We start from the raw sequence: 19,031 nt of genomic DNA on the forward strand, positions 1-19,031 counted from the left end.
CGAAACCAGCTTGAATAGAAGCATACCGCCACCTACTGTACCGGAGTGTGCAGTTTCAGAGTATAAGTTTATTAATAATATCAATAATAATAATATTTTTAAGGGATTTAATTTGTGTATTTGTATTGTATAATTTCATTTCTTTTAAACATGTAAGATCAAAACAATAACTAGATTTATTTAGTTATAGGTCTATTTTATAGCAATAACAAAACACATTTTTGTTTAAACGCTAAATAAAAGAGTCAGCATATTATTAATTTTACCGGATGTGGCAACTTCTAAATTAAGGAACATTTTCAAAAACGTTTTTACATTTGTAAATATTATTAATAATATGATTATTATAATAATAATAATGTTGTTATAATCATATTATTATATATAAACACTGTGCAATAAAAACATATTCTGTCTGTATATATCATATTTTTAGTTATATTTTAACTATTGGGGATTTTTACTTTTTTACTTAGTAAATATTCTTTACTGTTTATTACTTATTTATAATAATTGTTTTTATCTTGTTTTTTTACTGTCTCTTGTTTTCACTATCCACTAATCCTGTACATTTCCCCACTGACTAATAAAGGATCTTATCGTATCTATAATAATAATAACAACTTATTAATACATAACTTTGACTAAAAATCTTCAGTCTTTGTTGTGGTGTCCCTCCGACCCCTAAAAAGTTTCACTTGACCTCGTAGAAGTTAACTTGGAGCCCTCCATGTTGTCACCTCCAGTAAACGGATTTTACCGTTTTCTTTCACACGATGGCACCATTTCACCCGAAACACAGAGGCCGAACACAGACCGCCACGCCTGTAGGCGGACCCAGCACGGTCGTAGCCTGTATCGTCAAACCAGACATCGGATACAGACAACAACAGTGACAGATCGAGACCGCATTTCTGTTTGCAAACCAGCTATGGGTGTAGTCTGACAAAGTGGATACAGTAGCGCACCGCAATATACCTCGAAGTTTTATCCTCATGAAGGAGCTCCGTCCTGGCTGAGTTTGGGAGATGGGAGTACATAACATTGCAGACCAGGTACGACGAAAAGAAAGCGCTCCGTGTTTGTGCTGTGGCGCAGTCTATTTGCTGGAAAAAGCCCTGTTCTTGTGCGCAATGTACTACGTCTTATCCGCGGAGCAAGTAGTTTTGTTTTCAGCTTATCGGTGGTGCATGTTTATTTGAGTGCATATCAGGAACGTAATAGCATGATCACCTGTGATTAGCGATGATGTTCGGCATTACGTACGTTGTTGCAGCTCATGTATCGGCCCTGCTCTGGGTCGGGGCCAGCAATGTAGCAGAATTAGCTACAGAGGCTAGCTGACGTAACTAAGTACTTAGACAAGGGCCTGCAGGCCTCAGCCAGGGTTCTGTCTATTTCCTGGAAGCAAACAAGAATCTCATTCGGTGCCCAACCAATGCACTAAATACAACATGTAACATCATGATAGCACATTTGACCCATTACACTGAATAGTGCGCAGAGAAAATCGCAGCGAGATGGGACATTACATGTTAGCTAGCGAATCGTCGTTGACGTTATGATGTGCAACGGTAACTTAGCAGGTATTTCTGTGTTGCAGCCTCCTCTGGTCCAGGCCATCTTCAACCGTAATGCTGAAGAAGTTCAACTATTATTGCACAAAAAGGAGGATGTCAATGCACTGGTATGTATGACGTGCTTTCAGTTTCAATGCAAACGGGCTGTTATCACGAAGCACTTGGGTCCTGCTATCTATAACCGTTAAACATGAAGGGTTTAACGTCACATTCCCCTTAATTGATTTATTTTACCCACAGGACCAAGAGCGCCGCACGCCACTTCATGCTGCTGCCTGTGTGGGTGACGTCCATATCTTGGACCTCCTCATTGAATCAGGTGAGTGAGCTGCTGTGTGCATCACTTGATACTTGGCTATGTGTTCGTTTTGAGTCTTCTGCGTTAATGAAAAGTGGTGCATACTCAAATCTTTGTCACCACTCCAATAAACATTGCCCTCATTGTCAGTTCACCGTTCCATGTTTTTTTGCTCTTTCTACTACTTCTTAAAATGTGTTATTTTTTTTTGTCTGCCAGGTGCCACTGTAAATGCTAAAGACCATGTATGGTTGACCCCGTTGCACAGGGCGGCTGCTTCCAGGAATGAGGTAAGCAATAAACTCATATCCAGGAGTCCAGTTATCTCTGTCGGATGACTTCATCCTCTTAATTCCATTATGTATTCACCGACCGTGATTGTAGAACTCTTTTTAGATTTATGCACCAAATATATTGTGCTGACTGAAGGAAATGCAGCAAACTGCAGATATAATATATGCTTTAAGCTCTTGTGATGGTTTTCCTTTCTCCCCAGAGGGCAGTGGGTCTGCTGCTGAGGCGCGGAGCGGAGGCAAATGCACGAGACAAGTTCTGGCAGACACCGCTGCATGTGGCTACTGCCAACCGGGCCACTCGCTGCGCAGAGGCCCTGCTGACCCAGCTGAGCAACCTGAACATGGCAGATCGCACTGGCAGAACTGCCCTGCACCACGCAGCTCAGAGTGGGTTCCAGGAGGTGAGATCTTGAGTCATTGGCTTCCTATTTTGAGAACCTATGAGTTGTTTTCTTTTCTTCAATTTAATTTAATTTGCCTCACAGATGGTGAAGCTGCTGCTGAACAAAGGAGCCAACCTGAGTGCCATCGATAAGAAGGAAAGACAGCCTATCCATTGTGCTGCTTACTTGGGTAAGCAAGTTTCGATTTCTTGCCAATTCTGCACACAGCACACATTTTCACTGTCACATAGCAGTAAAAAGCTTCTATTGTTCATGACAAGAATCACTCAAATGATGAGCAATAGCATTGCCAAGTCCTTACGTCATTATCTATCTACAATCATGGATTGTTGTGTCTCATACTTGGACCTCTCTGTTCGTGGCCATTATTGCTATGAATCCTTCAAAGATTTGTGTTAAAGATGATACTGAAATGTTTTCTCCACTGTTTTTGTGTTTCCCGTAGGGCATTCAGAGATTGTGAAGTTGCTGGTGTCCCGCAGTGCTGACAAGAGCTGCAAGGACAAGCAGGGCTACACACCTCTCCACGCTGCAGCTGCAAGTGGTCACCTCGAAATTGTAAAGTACCTGCTGAGGATGGGGACAGAGGTGAGCCATTTTACTTTTTTTTTTTTTTTTTTAAACAAGCTTATTTAGCTGCCGCGTTGTCCGATCATTAAATGTCACAGCGTTTAACCAATAGTCTTTTATCATCTGTGGAAATTTGACACTTATGTTACGGTTTCTCGGACTCGTGCCTTTCAGGCCATTGGCTCAGTCTGATCCGGTGTTTGTGTTTTGCTGTCAGATTGATGAGCCCAATGGCTTTGGAAACACTGCGCTCCACGTGGCTTGCTACATGGGACAGGAGGCTGTGGCTACCGAGCTGGTGAACCACGGAGCTAATGTCAACCAGCCCAACAAGTGCGGCTACACCCCTCTGCACCTGGCCGCTGTCTCCACCAACGGTGCCCTCTGTCTGGAGTTGCTGGTCAACAATGGGGCAGATGTCAACCAGCAGGTATGAAATGGGTTAAATTTACTTTACCTACTGTTGACTATATGCTGTGGTGATAATGAAGTGTTCAGATGTGGCAGTGCACTACATTTTGTTTTGGTTTTGGGCCATTGTCAAAGATTTTTACACTAAAGTTCAAATTGGAGATGTAAAGAAAAGAGTGTTTGGTTTGATGCTGTGGTCCAAAGTCATTACATGAACATGAAGGAATGGATTTGGAGAATAAATGGAGATAATACACAGTTTATTCCTACCTATGTAAACTCTTTTTCTGTCAATGTGCTGGGGTGGAACATTTATCTCACGCATGTATTAAGCTGCTAGAAACGAGAACATTTCCATAGTATGTGTGAAAAAGCACTGCATGAGAAAGAAAATGTCCTGATTTAAAAATCATGTTATTAATCAATCATCTTTTTATAGCTAACAAGACCTTTTATAAATCATACCGTGAGACCGGTCACATTAAAATGTATTCTATTTATATGAATTTATGGCAGACGGTGTGGAAGCTACTTGTTGGTAGCTATTGCTTCCTGCAGAAACACTGCATAGAACTTGTCAAAACATGCATGCTAAGTTATCCCAAACTGTGAATTTATTATTATCTCTGAACTACACTCAAGATAAAAATAATGTGATTTTTATATTTGGTTCTTCTTTTCAGAGCAAAGAAGGGAAGAGCCCCCTGCACATGGCAGCCATTCATGGACGCTTCACTCGCTCTCAGATCCTCATCCAGAACGGTAACGACGGCCGCGCTGTCTGACTGGTCTGTGACAAGATGTTTGTCCCAAAGAGCCTTTTTATTCACTCCCTCTTCCCTTCTTTACATCAGGTGGGGAAATTGATTGCGTGGATAAGTTTGGCAATACTCCTCTCCATGTTGCTGCTAAGTACGGCCATGAACTGCTGATCAGCACTCTCATGACCAACGGGGCAGACACGGCCAGGTACCAGAAACGCCTTAAGTTGTACTACAGATGGGTATAATGAGGTTGTAAAAAAACACAGTAAAGTACAGCCTGTAATACAAAAAAGCATTAATGTATACATGCTGTAAAACAGTTGGTTATGAATGGGGTTACGTTTAAAGGATGCACCGATATCAGATATCAGGCCAATACTGACATGTTTATTTACTATATATGTTATATTAGAATTTTGACAAATTTTGACCAATTTGTTGCTGCATTAAAAGTTTTACACTTAAATTGTAATTCCTGTTCATTTTATAGATTTATTTATTTATTTATTTTTTATTTATTTTTTTTTATAGCAAGTTACCGATAAAAAATAACAATTTAGTAAAGGTCTGTTTATTATTTTACATTTTTTAAGTAAATAAAGTAATGTTTAAGTCAAGCCTTACACATGAAAGAATGATGTAGAGCTCATTAATTAAACACCGGTATCGGATCAGTGCTCCATATTGGCCGATACCTAAAGCCCAGATATCAGAATCAGGACTGAAAAAGGTTCTTGTCTAATATTCTGTTTGTATGTTTTTGTCATTTCCAGGCGTGGAATAAATGGAATGTTTCCCTTGCACTTGGCGGTGCTGTACGGGTTTTCAGACTGTTGTCGCAAGTTACTCTCCTCAGGTTTGTCTTTGTTCCACAGAAAATGTGCACTCCGATTAACAAAATCGTTCTATTGTTATACGCTTTGACGTTGCCGTTACCGCCATCGTGTTCCTTCATTACCCTACAGGTCAGCTGTACAGTATAGTTTCATCCATGAGTAAGGAGCACGTACTTTCAGCTGGGTTTGACATAAACACCCCTGACAACTTTGGGAGGACCTGTCTACACGCTGCTGCCTCTGGAGGGTAAGATGCAGAATTTACTTTGTCACATTTAAGTGACTGAAAATGTTCCGGTCGCACATGTCTGTAACATCTGTAACTTCATCTTCCTTTACAGAAATGTTGAATGTCTGAACTTGCTCTTAAGTAGCGGTACCGACTTGAATAAGAGGGACATAATGGGAAGGTGAGTTTCTCCTCATCTGTGTTGTTGAGCTGCTGCTGTAACAGTAATTGAAGTCCCAGCTGATACATGTAACTAGTCTTGAGTGACGATTTTCTCTCCCCTCTCATCCTCCCTGTAGGACCCCGTTGCACTATGCGGCTGCTAATGGGAGGTACCAGTGCACTGTGACCCTGGTGAGCGCTGGCGCTGAGGTCAACGAGCCCGACCAGACGGGCTGTACTCCCCTGCACTACTCTGCCGCCTCCCAAGCCTTCAGCAGGTTTGGAAAACTTTTCTGTGTCAAACTGTCAAATTGCTTCTTTTTTTTTTTTTTTTCTTGACTTTCTCAGCTTTTTTTCCTCATTACTCAAACATATGCAGTTCAAGCAATTTGCTGAACATCAAGCTTTATTAGACAGCAGTGTAACCATCCAAACAACACACAGAGGAATGTGTGGTTTAATGATGTGCATGTTGAACCGATATCAAGACAGTTTATTAAATTGGAGCATTTCTTGTTATTTTCAGAGTTGATCGTCATTTTTCTGGGAACCATCAGAATGATGAGGATGAGGCGAAGGAGTCGTACTTGTGAGTTTTATTTCCTCTCCATTGAACCATGACGAATGTGATCAAGGCTTTAGATTTAATAAACGGACATCAAGTTTGTGGAAAAGATTTGTGCCTAAAGGCCACTGAAGGAAATGATTCTCAATGACAGTATGGGTTGTTAGTGCTGAGACCTGCTCTGTTCTTTATCCCATCTCTACATGTTTCATCGTCTTCTAATAACAGCTGCTTGGAGCATCTTTTGGACAACGGTGCTGATCCATCGATGGTCAACTCAAAGGGTTACAGCGCTGTTCACTATGCAGCTTATCATGGCAACAAACAGAACCTGGAGCTGGTGAGTTCTTCTGTTTTTAATCTGAAACTTTGCACATGCTTTAATACTCAAAGGTCACACATTACATGCACTCGTACTCCTATTCCACTCAAGCAAATGGCACCGATCTGGTCCATAAGACTGAGGTCAACACAATTATGTATTCTGTTGAGTGAAATATATAAATCCAGTCGTGTTGTTTAGCCAAAACAATTAATTAATAGGATCATTTTTGCAGGCTGTGCATGATGAAAACATGTTGAGGTGTAACTTTTGATTGATATCAATATGTGTAGCATGTTTATCTATTTCCTCAGTAAATTAAATGAAATCCACTCTTGTGGTTTATTTCTCAGCTCCTGGAGATGTCCTTTAATGCACTAGGAGACATAGAGAGCAGTATTCCAGTCAGTCCTCTGCATCTTGCTGTGAGTGTTTCTCATTTAACCAACTCTGGTCGAAGCCGGTTTTAATCGACCGCTTAATGCTGACCACATGCAAAGTTGTGACCGCCCTTCTCTGCTCCCTCAGGCTGATAAGGGCCACTGGCAGGCGCTGCGTGTGCTGACGGAGACTGCAGCCTATGTGGACATGCAGGATGCCGCAGGGCGTTCTGTGCTCTACTTGGCTGCCCAGAAAGGCTACGCCCGCTGTGTGGAGGTGCTGTTGGCTCAGGGGGCCTCCTGTCTCCTCAATGACAACCGCCTCATGTGGACTCCAATTCATGTTGCAGGTATATACGGCTCTCCGCTGGAAGATCTCGTGACAATGTTTCTGATTGTTTCTACCCGGAATGGTCTACATTTGAGAATAGGTTGTTTTAATTCTCTCCTGTGCTTTATTTCTTTCCAGCTTCCAACGGTCACTCGGATTGCCTGCGCATGATGATTGACTATGGGGAGGAGGGAGATCTCACCAATGTCGCAGACAAATTCGGCCAGTGAGTTGTTTTCTTCGAAAAGCACGGCTTCAGTTTTGTCCATTCAGCTTTTCAAAAACAGTTTAATGCCGAAAGCGAATCGGACCAATCGGCGCTCAGTAAAACATGTCTTAATTGTTCCTTCTGTCCCCTTCAGGACCCCTTTGATGCTTGCTGTTCTGGGAGGTCACACCGACTGTGTCCACTTCCTGTTGGAGAAGGGTGCCTTGTCAGATGCCAAGGACAAGAGGAGCAGCACATCTTTGCACAGAGGGGTAGGTCAAAAAAAAAATAACACCACAGCAGAGCATCAGCTGCACCACAGAAACTCATTCAAGACTTTGGCTGTGACTTTGAATTGGTAGTGAGAATTAAAGTGAAACGCTTTACATTGTCAATGTTGACAATAATAGTAGTTGAGATCATATAGCTAAATGGGCACCTGCCTGATGAAAAAGTTAAGCTGCATCCAGCAGGGTTTGTACATTTCCCTGTTGACAAAAGAGTGAAATATTAACAAAGGAATGATGGTTAAAGCTCCTTTGTTAAAGTCTTACTAGCAGTATCTGTCAAGGAGGCGTAAGGATAAAAGCAACAGAGCCCAGGCATACTAGGTGGCCAGTTTCCTGTACAGGTATTTATCTTAGTCATGGATTAAAAACCTTTTTCAAATGAGAGGTCTATAAATAACTTTCAAATACAGACCTCAGAATAAGAGCTCCCTGTCCAAGAAAGTAGCTGAAATCAAATTCATGCTGCTGTGATCAATAAGTAGAATACCTAAGAGCGAAAATGTGAGCAGGAAATGATGTCTGTCTATAACGTAAAGATGTTATAATTGTTATTTTTTTTTCAGTCCAAGTTGTTTGTATCAATGGAGATTGTCTGGTCTTTGTTCAGGCGGTGTTGGGCCACGATGACTGTGTGACAGCCCTGCTGGAGCACAAAGCATCTGCACTGTGTCGGGACGTTCAGGGTAGGACACCGCTGCACTACGCTGCATCCAGAGGCCATACGGAGATCCTGGCCAGTCTGGTGCAGGCCGCCATGGCCACAGACCAACAAGATAAACTGCTGGACAACAAACAATACACCCCATTGCACTGGGCTGCTTACAAAGGTGTGCTTAGTTTGATCCACTGCAAATGGGCTAATCTCTAAATGTTGCAATGAATCCCTGTCACATCTGTTGTCCATAATGTTTGTTCTTAGGGCATGAAGACTGTTTGGAGGTTTTACTTGAATTTAAAACATTTATCCATGAAGAGGGAAACCCTTTCACCCCCCTGCACTGTGCTCTGTGAGTACTCAGCCGGCATGTGCTTTTGCCGCATGTCATAACTGTGTCAAAACTAGTTTCTCAAAAGAAACGACCCAATGAGTAGGGTTTAGAATGAAATCATTTCAGTAACACTCCGGTCTTGCTTGTAGGATGAATGGCCACAGCGGTGCTGCAGAGAGGCTGCTGGAGTCTGCTGGGGTCCACATGATTAACACCAGAGATGCCAAAGGAAGGTGAGAATGCAGAAAAAGATAAAGCTCCATTTCTGTATCTTTTCTTATTATGAAACAGGTCTACGTACTATATACTGTGAAAGTATTAACGCTCAATCCATGGAGAATTACACACAGCCCGTATTCAGAAACTGGGCCTTTTTTAAACGAGTCGTCAGGATTTCTGTATTGTTGTGTTGTACTGCCACAGCCCCTGAAGCCGTAACACTGATCATACAGTAATTGTTTGGACCGTCTCTGTCTGCGCCTGTAGGACCCCACTGCATGCTGCTGCATTTGCTGAGGATGTCGCGGGACTTCAGCTGGTACTTCGCCACGGGACAGAGATCAACGCAGTAGACAACAGTGGATGCTCTGCTCTGATGGTAGCTGCTGACAAGGGACACAGTGGCACCGTGGGTAAGTCTTTGACCTGTTGTTCTTGAGGGGTTAAATAACTAGTTGTTTCATAGCTGATTGTCACACTCAGGACATCTGTAGTAGCAGGAAATAAATGTCTGTGTGTCTTGATGTCCGTCCCCCCCAGCCATCCTTCTCCACCGGGCCAAGGCTGATCTGACACTGCTGGATGAGAACAAGAACACTGCCCTGCACCTGGCCTGCAGCAAGGTACACAAAGCTCCACTGTGTTGTGCTGAGTATGAACACCAAGTAGTATGGAGACATATGCCCATGCAGTGTTTTTTTTCACGTTTTGTCCCACAGGCCCATGAGATGTGTGCCCTGCTGATTCTGGGGGAAATCCACAGTCCTACACTCATAAATGCCACCAACAGCGCTCTGCAAATGTGAGAACGCTAGCAATACTTTTAAGCCATCAACAAAAAAAAGGGGACAAAGATCATGGAGTTTATTGGGATTTTCTGTAAATAATTGTGAGCCTACATTTCTACAAAAGCCCGATTAAGACAATAGCCTTGACAAACTTTGCAGGCCATGTTTGTCATCTGTTTTAATCTGGCCACTGCTCTGAGGCTGGAAAATGATGGAAAAAATCCCATAGACTCCAATGAAAATTCCCATTGGTTTCAATTTTTTTTTTTAAATCCCATTGGCTTCAACTAAAGAAAATTCCCTCTAAAGCAGCAATGTAAATTTATTTCATTCCACTATGATGACTGATGAAGACAATATATCTAATTCCTAGTTTGAGGTGTTCTTAACATGTTCTAATGTTAAAATTGCAGACTTGTCAATGAATAGTCGATGTGCCGGCTGTGTCTCACACTCTTTCCCGCACTCTGTTCCAGGCCCCTCCATCTTGCAGCACGTAATGGCCTGGCTACGGTGGTGCAGGCACTGCTGAGTAGAGGAGCCACTGTGCTGGCTGTGGATGAGGAAGGTGAGGCCTCTCGACGCTCGGTTAGCCATTAGAGCTCATCCAGTCTGATTAGATGTAGTGTTACATTGAAGTGAGTTGGAGTCTTATGATTTAGCTTGTAAACTATAAATCATAAAAGCTTTTCTGACCGTTTTCCACAGCACACCATAGTTTCAGATTGCCCACTTGGGGGGGGCAGCTAACAAGCGTCAAACATCACATTGACATATCCCTTTTTTTTATAAAGGACTATGGTGAACCTGTTAGATCTCTGTAGCTGAGGTTGGTGTGGGCGGAGGGGTCAAACAAAAGCCTCGATGCAAAGAATTTGCATCGATGATTTTTTTAGTAATCGTTTCAGGTTTGATGTGAATGTGTTATCTGTCAATCAGGCCATACCCCGGCCCTGGCCTGTGCTCCCAACAAGGACGTGGCTGACTGCCTGGCTCTGATCCTCTCTACCATGAAGCCTTTCCCCCAGCGGGACCCTTCCTCCTGCTCCTGCCCTTCTCCCACCGTCTCCCCCTCCACGGGTCTCAACTTGCTGAAGCACTGCGGCATCACCGCCGCCTGCGCCCCCTTGCCCAGCAACGGCCTCCACAACGGCTACGTCAAAGACCGTCACGGTGCACCGGTTGGCCTGGACGGGTGTCTGTCTGAGTGAGGTCACGTGGCCCCCCTCAGTCAGCTGCTATCACCATCATCACCACCAGGGGGGGAGGGGGGGTGGGGGAGACTCCCTTTAACATGGCCCAGAGGACCAGGAGAGCACCCACCCACATGTCTGTTCTCTGTGTATGTATGTGTGTCTGTGTGTGCGTGAGTGTTTGTTCTTCTCTTGAGGTGCAGTCAAACCTAATATGCAATTAGATCCCATTCCTCCATCTCCTGGTAGTGCTTAATATGTAGAGGCGGATTGCTCTACAAGGTCACTCAGATGAAGTGTGGCGTCCAAAACAAACACTAGCAATCTGGCCATCTCGAAATCATTTAACCCTTTAAAACCATGTCGCCATAATGATATAACCGACATCTAAGAGCATGGAAATCTCTGCATCCTCACCCGTCTCTCTCTCTCTCTTCATATCGCTCAATATAAAAGTCATATCATGTTTAAATCAGTTGTGGTGACCTTGTAGAGGAACATACAGCCTTCCCAAAAGAATGATCAAAGAGTTTCTTTGTTTTGTTTTTTTTAATTATACTTTCTTTTCTTTTTTTTTCGTTTTTAATTGTCCGTTAGCCTAGAATTTTTATGAAGGAACCACACAAGGGAAAAACAGAACTTTTGCTTAAGAGTGCAATGCTTGTGTACTACAGTACAATCCGAAATTTTGGAAAAGGGTCACAAAGATGTTAATTCCATAGTGTACTTTAAATGTACGGCCTAGAATTGTTTGGCATTTTAAGATAATTTGGTAATGCTGCTGAATTCATTGGCATGTCTCCTTCCAAAGGAGAGCGATGTTCGGGTCGGCGTTTGTAACATTGATTTGTTCTTAATGCTGACTTCATGTTTTAAAGATGCTAAATAAGTGTTTGTTAAGCTAGAATGTTTCTAAGCATATAACTTATGACCAAAGTTGATCAACACTATTATGGCTATAAATTATTTATTTGAGATGAACTGTACTGTATAGAGAAAGACAATAGATCTTGATATACCTCGTCAACTCGTTTAGCAGCTGCTTCATCTTCACCCAGGGTCCGTTGGCCTAACGTTCTCTTTTTGTAGGACTGGAGAACTACTGTAGGATAGTGACTGACTGAGGCCTTGTTTATTTCTAGATGAAGGCTTTACTAGTAATATCTGCCAACAACACCTCATCAAAGCATCATATATCTGAGCACATAAATGAACAAGCCATTTCAATTTATTTCCCATCTATTTAACAGTGTTTGTTTTTTGTTGTTATTTTTGGAAAAGATTTGAAAGGCCTAATTATCGAAAGAGAGCAATCAGTTTTGGTTTTTAGGCACTCGTGACGTTTTTTTTATTTTTTTTGTTGTTCTTTGTGTTTTCTGAAGTTGAACCGGCCATCAGCTTTGTGGTTTTAACAAACTCACACTAAAAGAGTATTTCTTGGAGCTGGTGAACTAGTCTTAAACATCTAATAGCTTATATCTCAACTTTTCGGTGGTCGTCTCTGATCAATTTGAACGGTTAAAGAGTAATGTCTGCTATTTTTATTGGGCAGTTTTCAAGCAATATTTTCTTTTGGCCTTTTTTTTTTTTTTTTTTTTTTTTTTTTTTTTTTTTTTTTTTTTTTAAAACGTTTTTGAATAGACAATCACTGTCACAAGGGCTTTTGTTTCCCTGGAATGTGTTTTGATTTTTTTTCCGTTTTTATTATTTCATGAAAAAATTACCTAAAGACTAAACGAATGGCTCTGTGTGTGCCGGGCATTTTACTGTCAGTGTCAACACAAATGCACTGGATTGCCTTTATGGCATCTCATGAAATGCCTTTTGACCCATGCCTTCTGTAACACATCATTTCAGTTGGATTGCATAATGGCAGAATAAGATGAGCCCTGAGCCTGATTATTTTTCCACCCTTTTTGAGAGCAACAGCATTGAACCACAGTTGCACCCATAGTATCTTGTGGGTGGGGGGGCATATCTTTATATGTCCCAGCATTGTCAATGACCAGGAAGTTGATATCCCTTGTTGAGGCAGATAGGGCTAAGAGGAATATGAGAGGGATCTTTGCTTCGGCCAATACCTGTTGTTTAGATTTCAGGAATAGCAGAAATCCAAATATGTGCTTTTTTGGTGTTCATATTGTTGTCTCCTCATCCCATTTCTGGTACTAAAGATGATTGTATCGGACCACTAGAGCTGTTTGTGACTTTTAGATGTTATATCTATGCTATTTTTTTTTTTTTTTTTAGACCATCTGCTGGTGGTTAAATTACACTGAGTCGGAATGTTTTCGTCGGTGTGATAACTTCATATCCGTTGGTAATGAAGTGGCACAATTGCACACATTAGTTGACTGGATGAGAGATGAGGACCTAGACTAGGAGATGTCGTTAAATACCCCTGCGAAAAATCTTGAATTTTACATGATTAACAGAAACTGACAAAGTCCATTTCATAGCAGTGATTTGTCAGTCAGTGTTTCATAGTTTGCATTTCAATTGACCTCCATAACTGACTGAAATATAATGGAGCTACTGTAATTGATGATCCCCCAGCCTTTGTTCTCTTGATCAATTTCTAATTTACATGAGAAAAGTTCTATTATTAACATTAGGGAAAGGTACAAAACGTTTTGTAATCTCAGGATCTGTGCTGAAATAGCAGCTGGCAGAATTTATTAATCCAATCAGATCTCAGCAGGATGATTATGTCTACATTTTTTTTATTTTTTTTGATGGGATGTTCCATAATTTAATTCCTTTTTAACCTTAATCCCACAGCACTTAATTAGATAGTCAAGCACGCACTTTAGTACGTTCAGGTTCAAAGTGTGCAAAATAGAGCAGATGTAATGTATGTACTTATGTTTACATGCATGTGTGTTGCTGCTGAATACAGGAAGGTTAGGGTGACAAGAGACGAGCAAAGGCTGCAACGAAATTGTACTCTAATAATGCATTATTTAAAAAAAAAAAAAAAAAAAGAAGAAGAAAAAAAAAAAGTGTCTCCAAGTACTTTCGGGACAGTGTCCACTGCCCACTGACTTCTTTTTTTTTTTGTGTGTGTTATCTATTGCTGGGCAACCAGCCCAAAAAAAGTGACAAGGTTACATTACCCAGCCTACTGTTAATAATACAGCCTCTGGCCTCAGTCACTTAAAGTCAGTCCAGTGATTCAACAGACACCTCAGGCAGGCTCCTCAAACACTCGACATACTCTCTCTGCCGTCGGTAGGTGCTGTCAGACCGCTTTTCTTTTTTCTTTTCTTTTTTTTTCGGGCAGGGATTTTTTTTCTCTTGTGATGTCCTTCTCTGACCAGTAAATGGAGCCATTGCCCCTACAACTATATACAAGTTGTAACTGAATCCCTTTGTTGTATCACAGTATTCTTATACATGCTTTTTATTTTATTTTATTTGTGTGTACCAGTGATAATTGAGTGATTGTGCATGGAGCTAGATCACAATTTTGATATAGTAACAATTTAAGCGAGTGGAGCATATACAATATATCTGGTGTCCGAAACGGAAAAGCAATGAAAGGTCCAATTGTAGCAATAGAGTGTGTGTGTGAGTGTGAGTGAGTGTAATCGTGTGCAGCACAAACATTGCACTGCCATCCATTTAGGCCAATTCAGTAAATCATAGCATAAATGCCAGTGGAAGATTTAAATGCGGGTTAGATGTTATAATCTTTGGTCACAAATAAGGCCTAATTGCCAAAATGTGTCGAGAGGGGAAAACCCTCTTAGTAAAGCAGCAATGGATTTATGCATTTGTTCAAGCAGTTTACAGTCTGACCATCAAATCTGAGCCATGAATTTTTCTAACTGAAATGAATGTAGGGTCAGTTTAGAGCAGGACAATTTGCTTTCTCCCGACTTTAAACTGTTGCTCTTCATTTGTCTTGTGTAGATATGATTATACAGGTAGCATGTAATAACCTAGTTCTCTACATATTATACAGTACGTATAGTAGTCTTCCTGCATTGAGGGTCTGGATAGGGATTATTTTTTTGTGGCATTGTTGGAAAATAGGCCTGCTGTTGTGTAATATCGCTCTTCTTTCTCTATTCATCTATATATATATAGATATATACATTTGTGTGGAGTGTAGCCTACAAGGTAAACGGAAGACAAGAGTTCAGATGAATTTAACATTCATGTTCATCCATTCCATTGAGATTGCCTTACAGTACAGTAAAACAAGAGGGACAAAAAGGTCTACAGTAGATATGATCACACATACTCGTTAATAGCCTATATTTGACAAAAATGCACCTAAGCTACACCCATTTAGTGCCATAGAAACCTTTATTTGCCTTTAGACATAAATCATTATTACTTGGTCAGTAACTAATTCAGAAGTAGGCAGGATTATTACAGTTTTGTGTTTGGAGCTGCATGTCTTTTCACCAATTATAGTAGTCAAAGAAAAACTAGATATTTGCATGGGATATTAGTACTTAAGTGCAAGTATTCTGTTAAGATTCGGTGTTGGTTGAAGTCTATTGTATAATTGGACATTTCTGAAGAATATAGTTAGTCCCTTTGGTATTGGCAAAGCAATCCCTTGGTTGTGCGTTTTGTTTAACAAGAAGGTTTATAATGTGTGTGTGTGTGTGTGTGTGTGTGTGTGTGTGTGTGTGTGTTACCTGGAGAAAAAAAAATGATGTCCAAAAAAAAAAAAGCATGGTATATACAGTATAGAATTGATTTGCCTCAATGGATGTCTCGGTTCTTACTTGAAGTAAATGGCAAATTTCAATTCAACTCTCTGATCCACTGTTGAGCCTTTTGCCTTAAAAGCTGAAAAAGGAAATGATACCTGGCAGTACCTGATGAGTTGCGTCACCTGTAGAGTTATGCTGCTTGGTTGGATTGCTAAATAAAAAAAAAAACAGAATTCTTGGCAGATTTTGGTCTTGCAGACATTGTTTGGGTGTCGAGAAGCACACAAATCAATTGAGGTAGCACATAGCTCAAGGTTGCCGTGGTGCAGAGATTGTCGTGGGAGGTTAGGATATCGCCATATTTGCCACTGTGAATGAACGAATTCAGAATTCACTCGTAAACAATCAACTTTGGCTTCTCCGTCATCCAGAGCCAAATAACCCTGGAGATAAAAGTGGTGTACCTCAAAAAAAGAGAGTCGGATGGAAAGGAAATTCTTATGAAATATGCGTGTACAGCTTTGCTAACAAAGAGTTAAAATCTTGTGGTTTATCTTGTTGTGTGGGTAGTGTAATTCTGCTTAAACCAGCCTAAATCAGAGATGTATCGACGCGGAAGTGTTAGATTAGTGTTGGCAGACGTCTCATGTTTCCTACCTTTACAAAGGGGCAGCCAACTGCACCTTGTACTTTTTATTGGACCTGCAGTTTTACCTCATCAGTGATCTTTTGTGTGACGACGCTGACATTTATCCTCTGTGATTTCTTCTCGTTTCTCCTGATGCCAGTCGTGTAGATTTCTCTCTAGTAGTTTGTGTGTGAGAGACTTTTCAATATATGCATGTCAAAACCTAAACGTTCATAAACATGCCCTTTTTAGAACAGAAAAGCAGTTTCAAACACGTTCTCTTCGTTACAACCAACAGATGCGTCTGTTATCTGGTGCAAGTCATAAAGGGTAAAAGGGTTCAGTCTAATTTAAGGTGGGGAATGAAGGTAGCTATAAAACTTTACCTCTGAAAGTCAAAACAATACAATTTGACTGTATGACTAATGCTAGTTTGACCGCCTTCCCTGCCTGAACAGTTGGTTATTAATCCCCCCCACCAATAGGACCTGTGTAATATCGAGCACAGTGGTGGCATGGTGCCTTTTATTTGTTACTACCGAAAGGTACGGTCTTCCATTTGTATTTCCCAGAAGCCTTATAACGGGAAAAAAAGAAATTACACTGAAAGTACACGACATGGCTCATTTTCCCTCTGAGCATGATTATTTCAACCCAATGTGATCTGAGAAAAAAAAACAGCCTAAATAGCTCCTTCTTTTATTAGTCTGGATGTCATGATGCATTTCCAGTGACTGAGTGCTCCCTTTGGGTTGGCAGAATAAGTTGCACATTACTGTTGCGATTTCCGGCACATCAAACATTGAATGGATGGGGATCAGTTGTACGAAAGCACAAATCCAAAGAAGGCACCTCGGGGCTCGGTTGGCTCCCCCAACACCCAAGACGCGAAGGAGCCTTTAGACCAAATTTAGGCAAAGATGAGAGGAGGAAACATTGGACTCCTCTGGAGTGCAGAGAACATGAGCTTTGATTGTCAGTAACACATTAACTGTAGAAAGACCATTGTCTGGGAATTTCAGAGCTCCGTTCTGATTTGTTCTTCTCCACTCTTTGGTATTCATCGACGATTAGTAACTTCACAATACGAACCAAAATTGTGAGATGACGCGGGTACCGGCATTCAAGATCAAGTTAAGGCAAACTGTTTGTTGTGACTGTGTTGCAAATTGATTGTAGAGATTGTTTTTGTGTTATTTAGGGTAGACTGACGACGAGTAGGGTTGCAGTAGTAGCTGTGTGCAGTGTTAATAACAGTGTGATCATACTATAGACGTGACGTAACATTTGTTGTCTTACCACGACATTAAGGCATGAATCCTCTTCTCTCAAGCTGACCTCGTTTTTGAAATAGACAAAAGATAAAAAAGTGCAATAACCTTTTGTTTATTATTGCTTCCTCAGTTGAAAAAAAAAACAACAACCCCATATTTAATATGCCCTTTTTGTTAACACCAAAAGTCACTCATCTGTAGCAAATGAAGGATTTCAAGTCGTCCTTTTGTTTGTGTTCAGAGAGGTGGCGTTTGATCGTGTGAGTGTTTGATATTTCATTCTTAAAACTGTGATATCCGACTTTAAAAGCTGCCTGCTCAGAGAAAGAACCGTGCACAAGTTGACTGATAGATTTGAGTAGGTGCATATTTTTTATTTTTACTGATGGACTCTGATGGTATTCTAGTTTGGACTTCTGGTTTATAGCCGGTAGACATTTTTCATTTGCATGTGTAGATGTGTATATGCATCCTCTTCCTCTTTGAATGAAATGTTTTCTCAAAAATATTTAGACCTGCTGTCAGTGATGTATGCGGATAAAAGGAAATATGAAATGCCTTATATTTGTTTTCAATGTTAAGCATTAAGGGTCCTTGCGTGCCCCTCCCTTTTCAGCGTGTAGCCTAAAGCTTGTACAGTTAAGAAACTCATGAGATTTATATCTTCTGTACAGCCCATGTGTTTTCAGAATTTGTTACTTGGAGGTCCTGTGATTGTGGTTTTAGAAAAACATTCCCCTTTTGAAAGTGCCGTTTGTTTTCACCAGCAGAGGATGTGTCTTCGGGGGAGGGGAGGGGGTGTGGGGGGGGTGTGGGGGGGGGGGGGATTTCATGAACACAAAAGGAAAACAAATGTTCAGAAAACTTTCCGGTGTTTACTCTTGAACCTGAACTGAATGACACAAAAGTATTTGCGCAGGTGAAATAAGGCAGCCATCTTTTGATGGAGCACCTTTATAGACTTCTGTGAGTCCACGATGGAGGTAGTCTCACACCGAGCTTGATTACTCTAAAGCAGAGCCATATCAGAGAATTTGCCCATTAGGAGCCCCTTTGAATGTGCTATTAGGAATAGCCTACTGTATAGGAAAGGATGTAATACTGCATGTTCTGTGACATTTTAGTAGCGCCTAGTCCCTTTTCATGTTTTTATGTTTAGTCCGCTTCACTGTAGATGTTGCCTATTCATTGCAACTCACAAGCTATTAACAATCCATTCACAGCTGGACTTAAAGCAGGCACTGATCTGCTGCTGAGGCAGCCTTATTTCATTGCAATTAAAAAGGAAAAAAGATGACGGATAAAGGGTTGCCTGTTTGCTTCGAGTGGCTTATCTGGGGAAATGTGAGGGGAAGGACTCTGAATCAGGGCATGTGATGAGTAACAATCAAATAGTTTTACAGTGCACCTTCACAAAACGATTCAAAATAAAAAAAGATGAGATTCAAAAAGTCGGCTCGTCCATCCCAACATTCCAAAGTTGATTTCATTTTTGCAGAGTCCTGTCCCGCTGATTGAGGAAATCTTTTTGTTTGTTGCTGGTGAATGAAGTGGGCATGTGCGTCAATGACAGGGTTCCCTATTTAGCCTAACGCTGATTACCTCATTTACAAATCTGCAA

General features: G+C 41.2%; 1 protein-coding gene across 1 annotated transcript; it reads left to right on the top strand.

Annotated features, from left to right (window-relative positions):
* The first annotated feature begins 880 nt into the window (after positions 1-880).
* On the top strand, positions 881-18,200 carry ankrd52a (ankyrin repeat domain 52a). The gene is made up of 28 exons (XM_068732642.1): positions 881-1,055; positions 1,604-1,687; positions 1,821-1,899; positions 2,098-2,168; positions 2,375-2,575; positions 2,660-2,747; positions 3,024-3,166; positions 3,366-3,578; positions 4,243-4,321; positions 4,414-4,528; positions 5,097-5,179; positions 5,289-5,406; positions 5,501-5,569; positions 5,688-5,828; positions 6,077-6,139; positions 6,344-6,455; positions 6,791-6,862; positions 6,966-7,167; positions 7,287-7,374; positions 7,511-7,628; positions 8,254-8,473; positions 8,566-8,653; positions 8,785-8,868; positions 9,122-9,267; positions 9,395-9,477; positions 9,574-9,656; positions 10,119-10,210; positions 10,582-18,200. The coding sequence occupies exons 1-28, from the start codon at positions 1,029-1,031 to the stop codon at positions 10,851-10,853; spliced, it is 3,234 nt and encodes a 1,077-aa protein (XP_068588743.1). The 5' UTR covers positions 881-1,028; the 3' UTR covers positions 10,854-18,200.
* The last annotated feature ends 831 nt before the right edge of the window (positions 18,201-19,031 follow it).

The sequence above is a fragment of the Cebidichthys violaceus genome, unplaced genomic scaffold, assembly GCF_023349555.1.
Source record: "Cebidichthys violaceus isolate CVI_PGR_0920_01 unplaced genomic scaffold, fCebVio1.0.p SCAF_6, whole genome shotgun sequence".
NCBI classification, from domain to species: Eukaryota; Metazoa; Chordata; class Actinopteri; order Perciformes; family Stichaeidae; genus Cebidichthys; species Cebidichthys violaceus.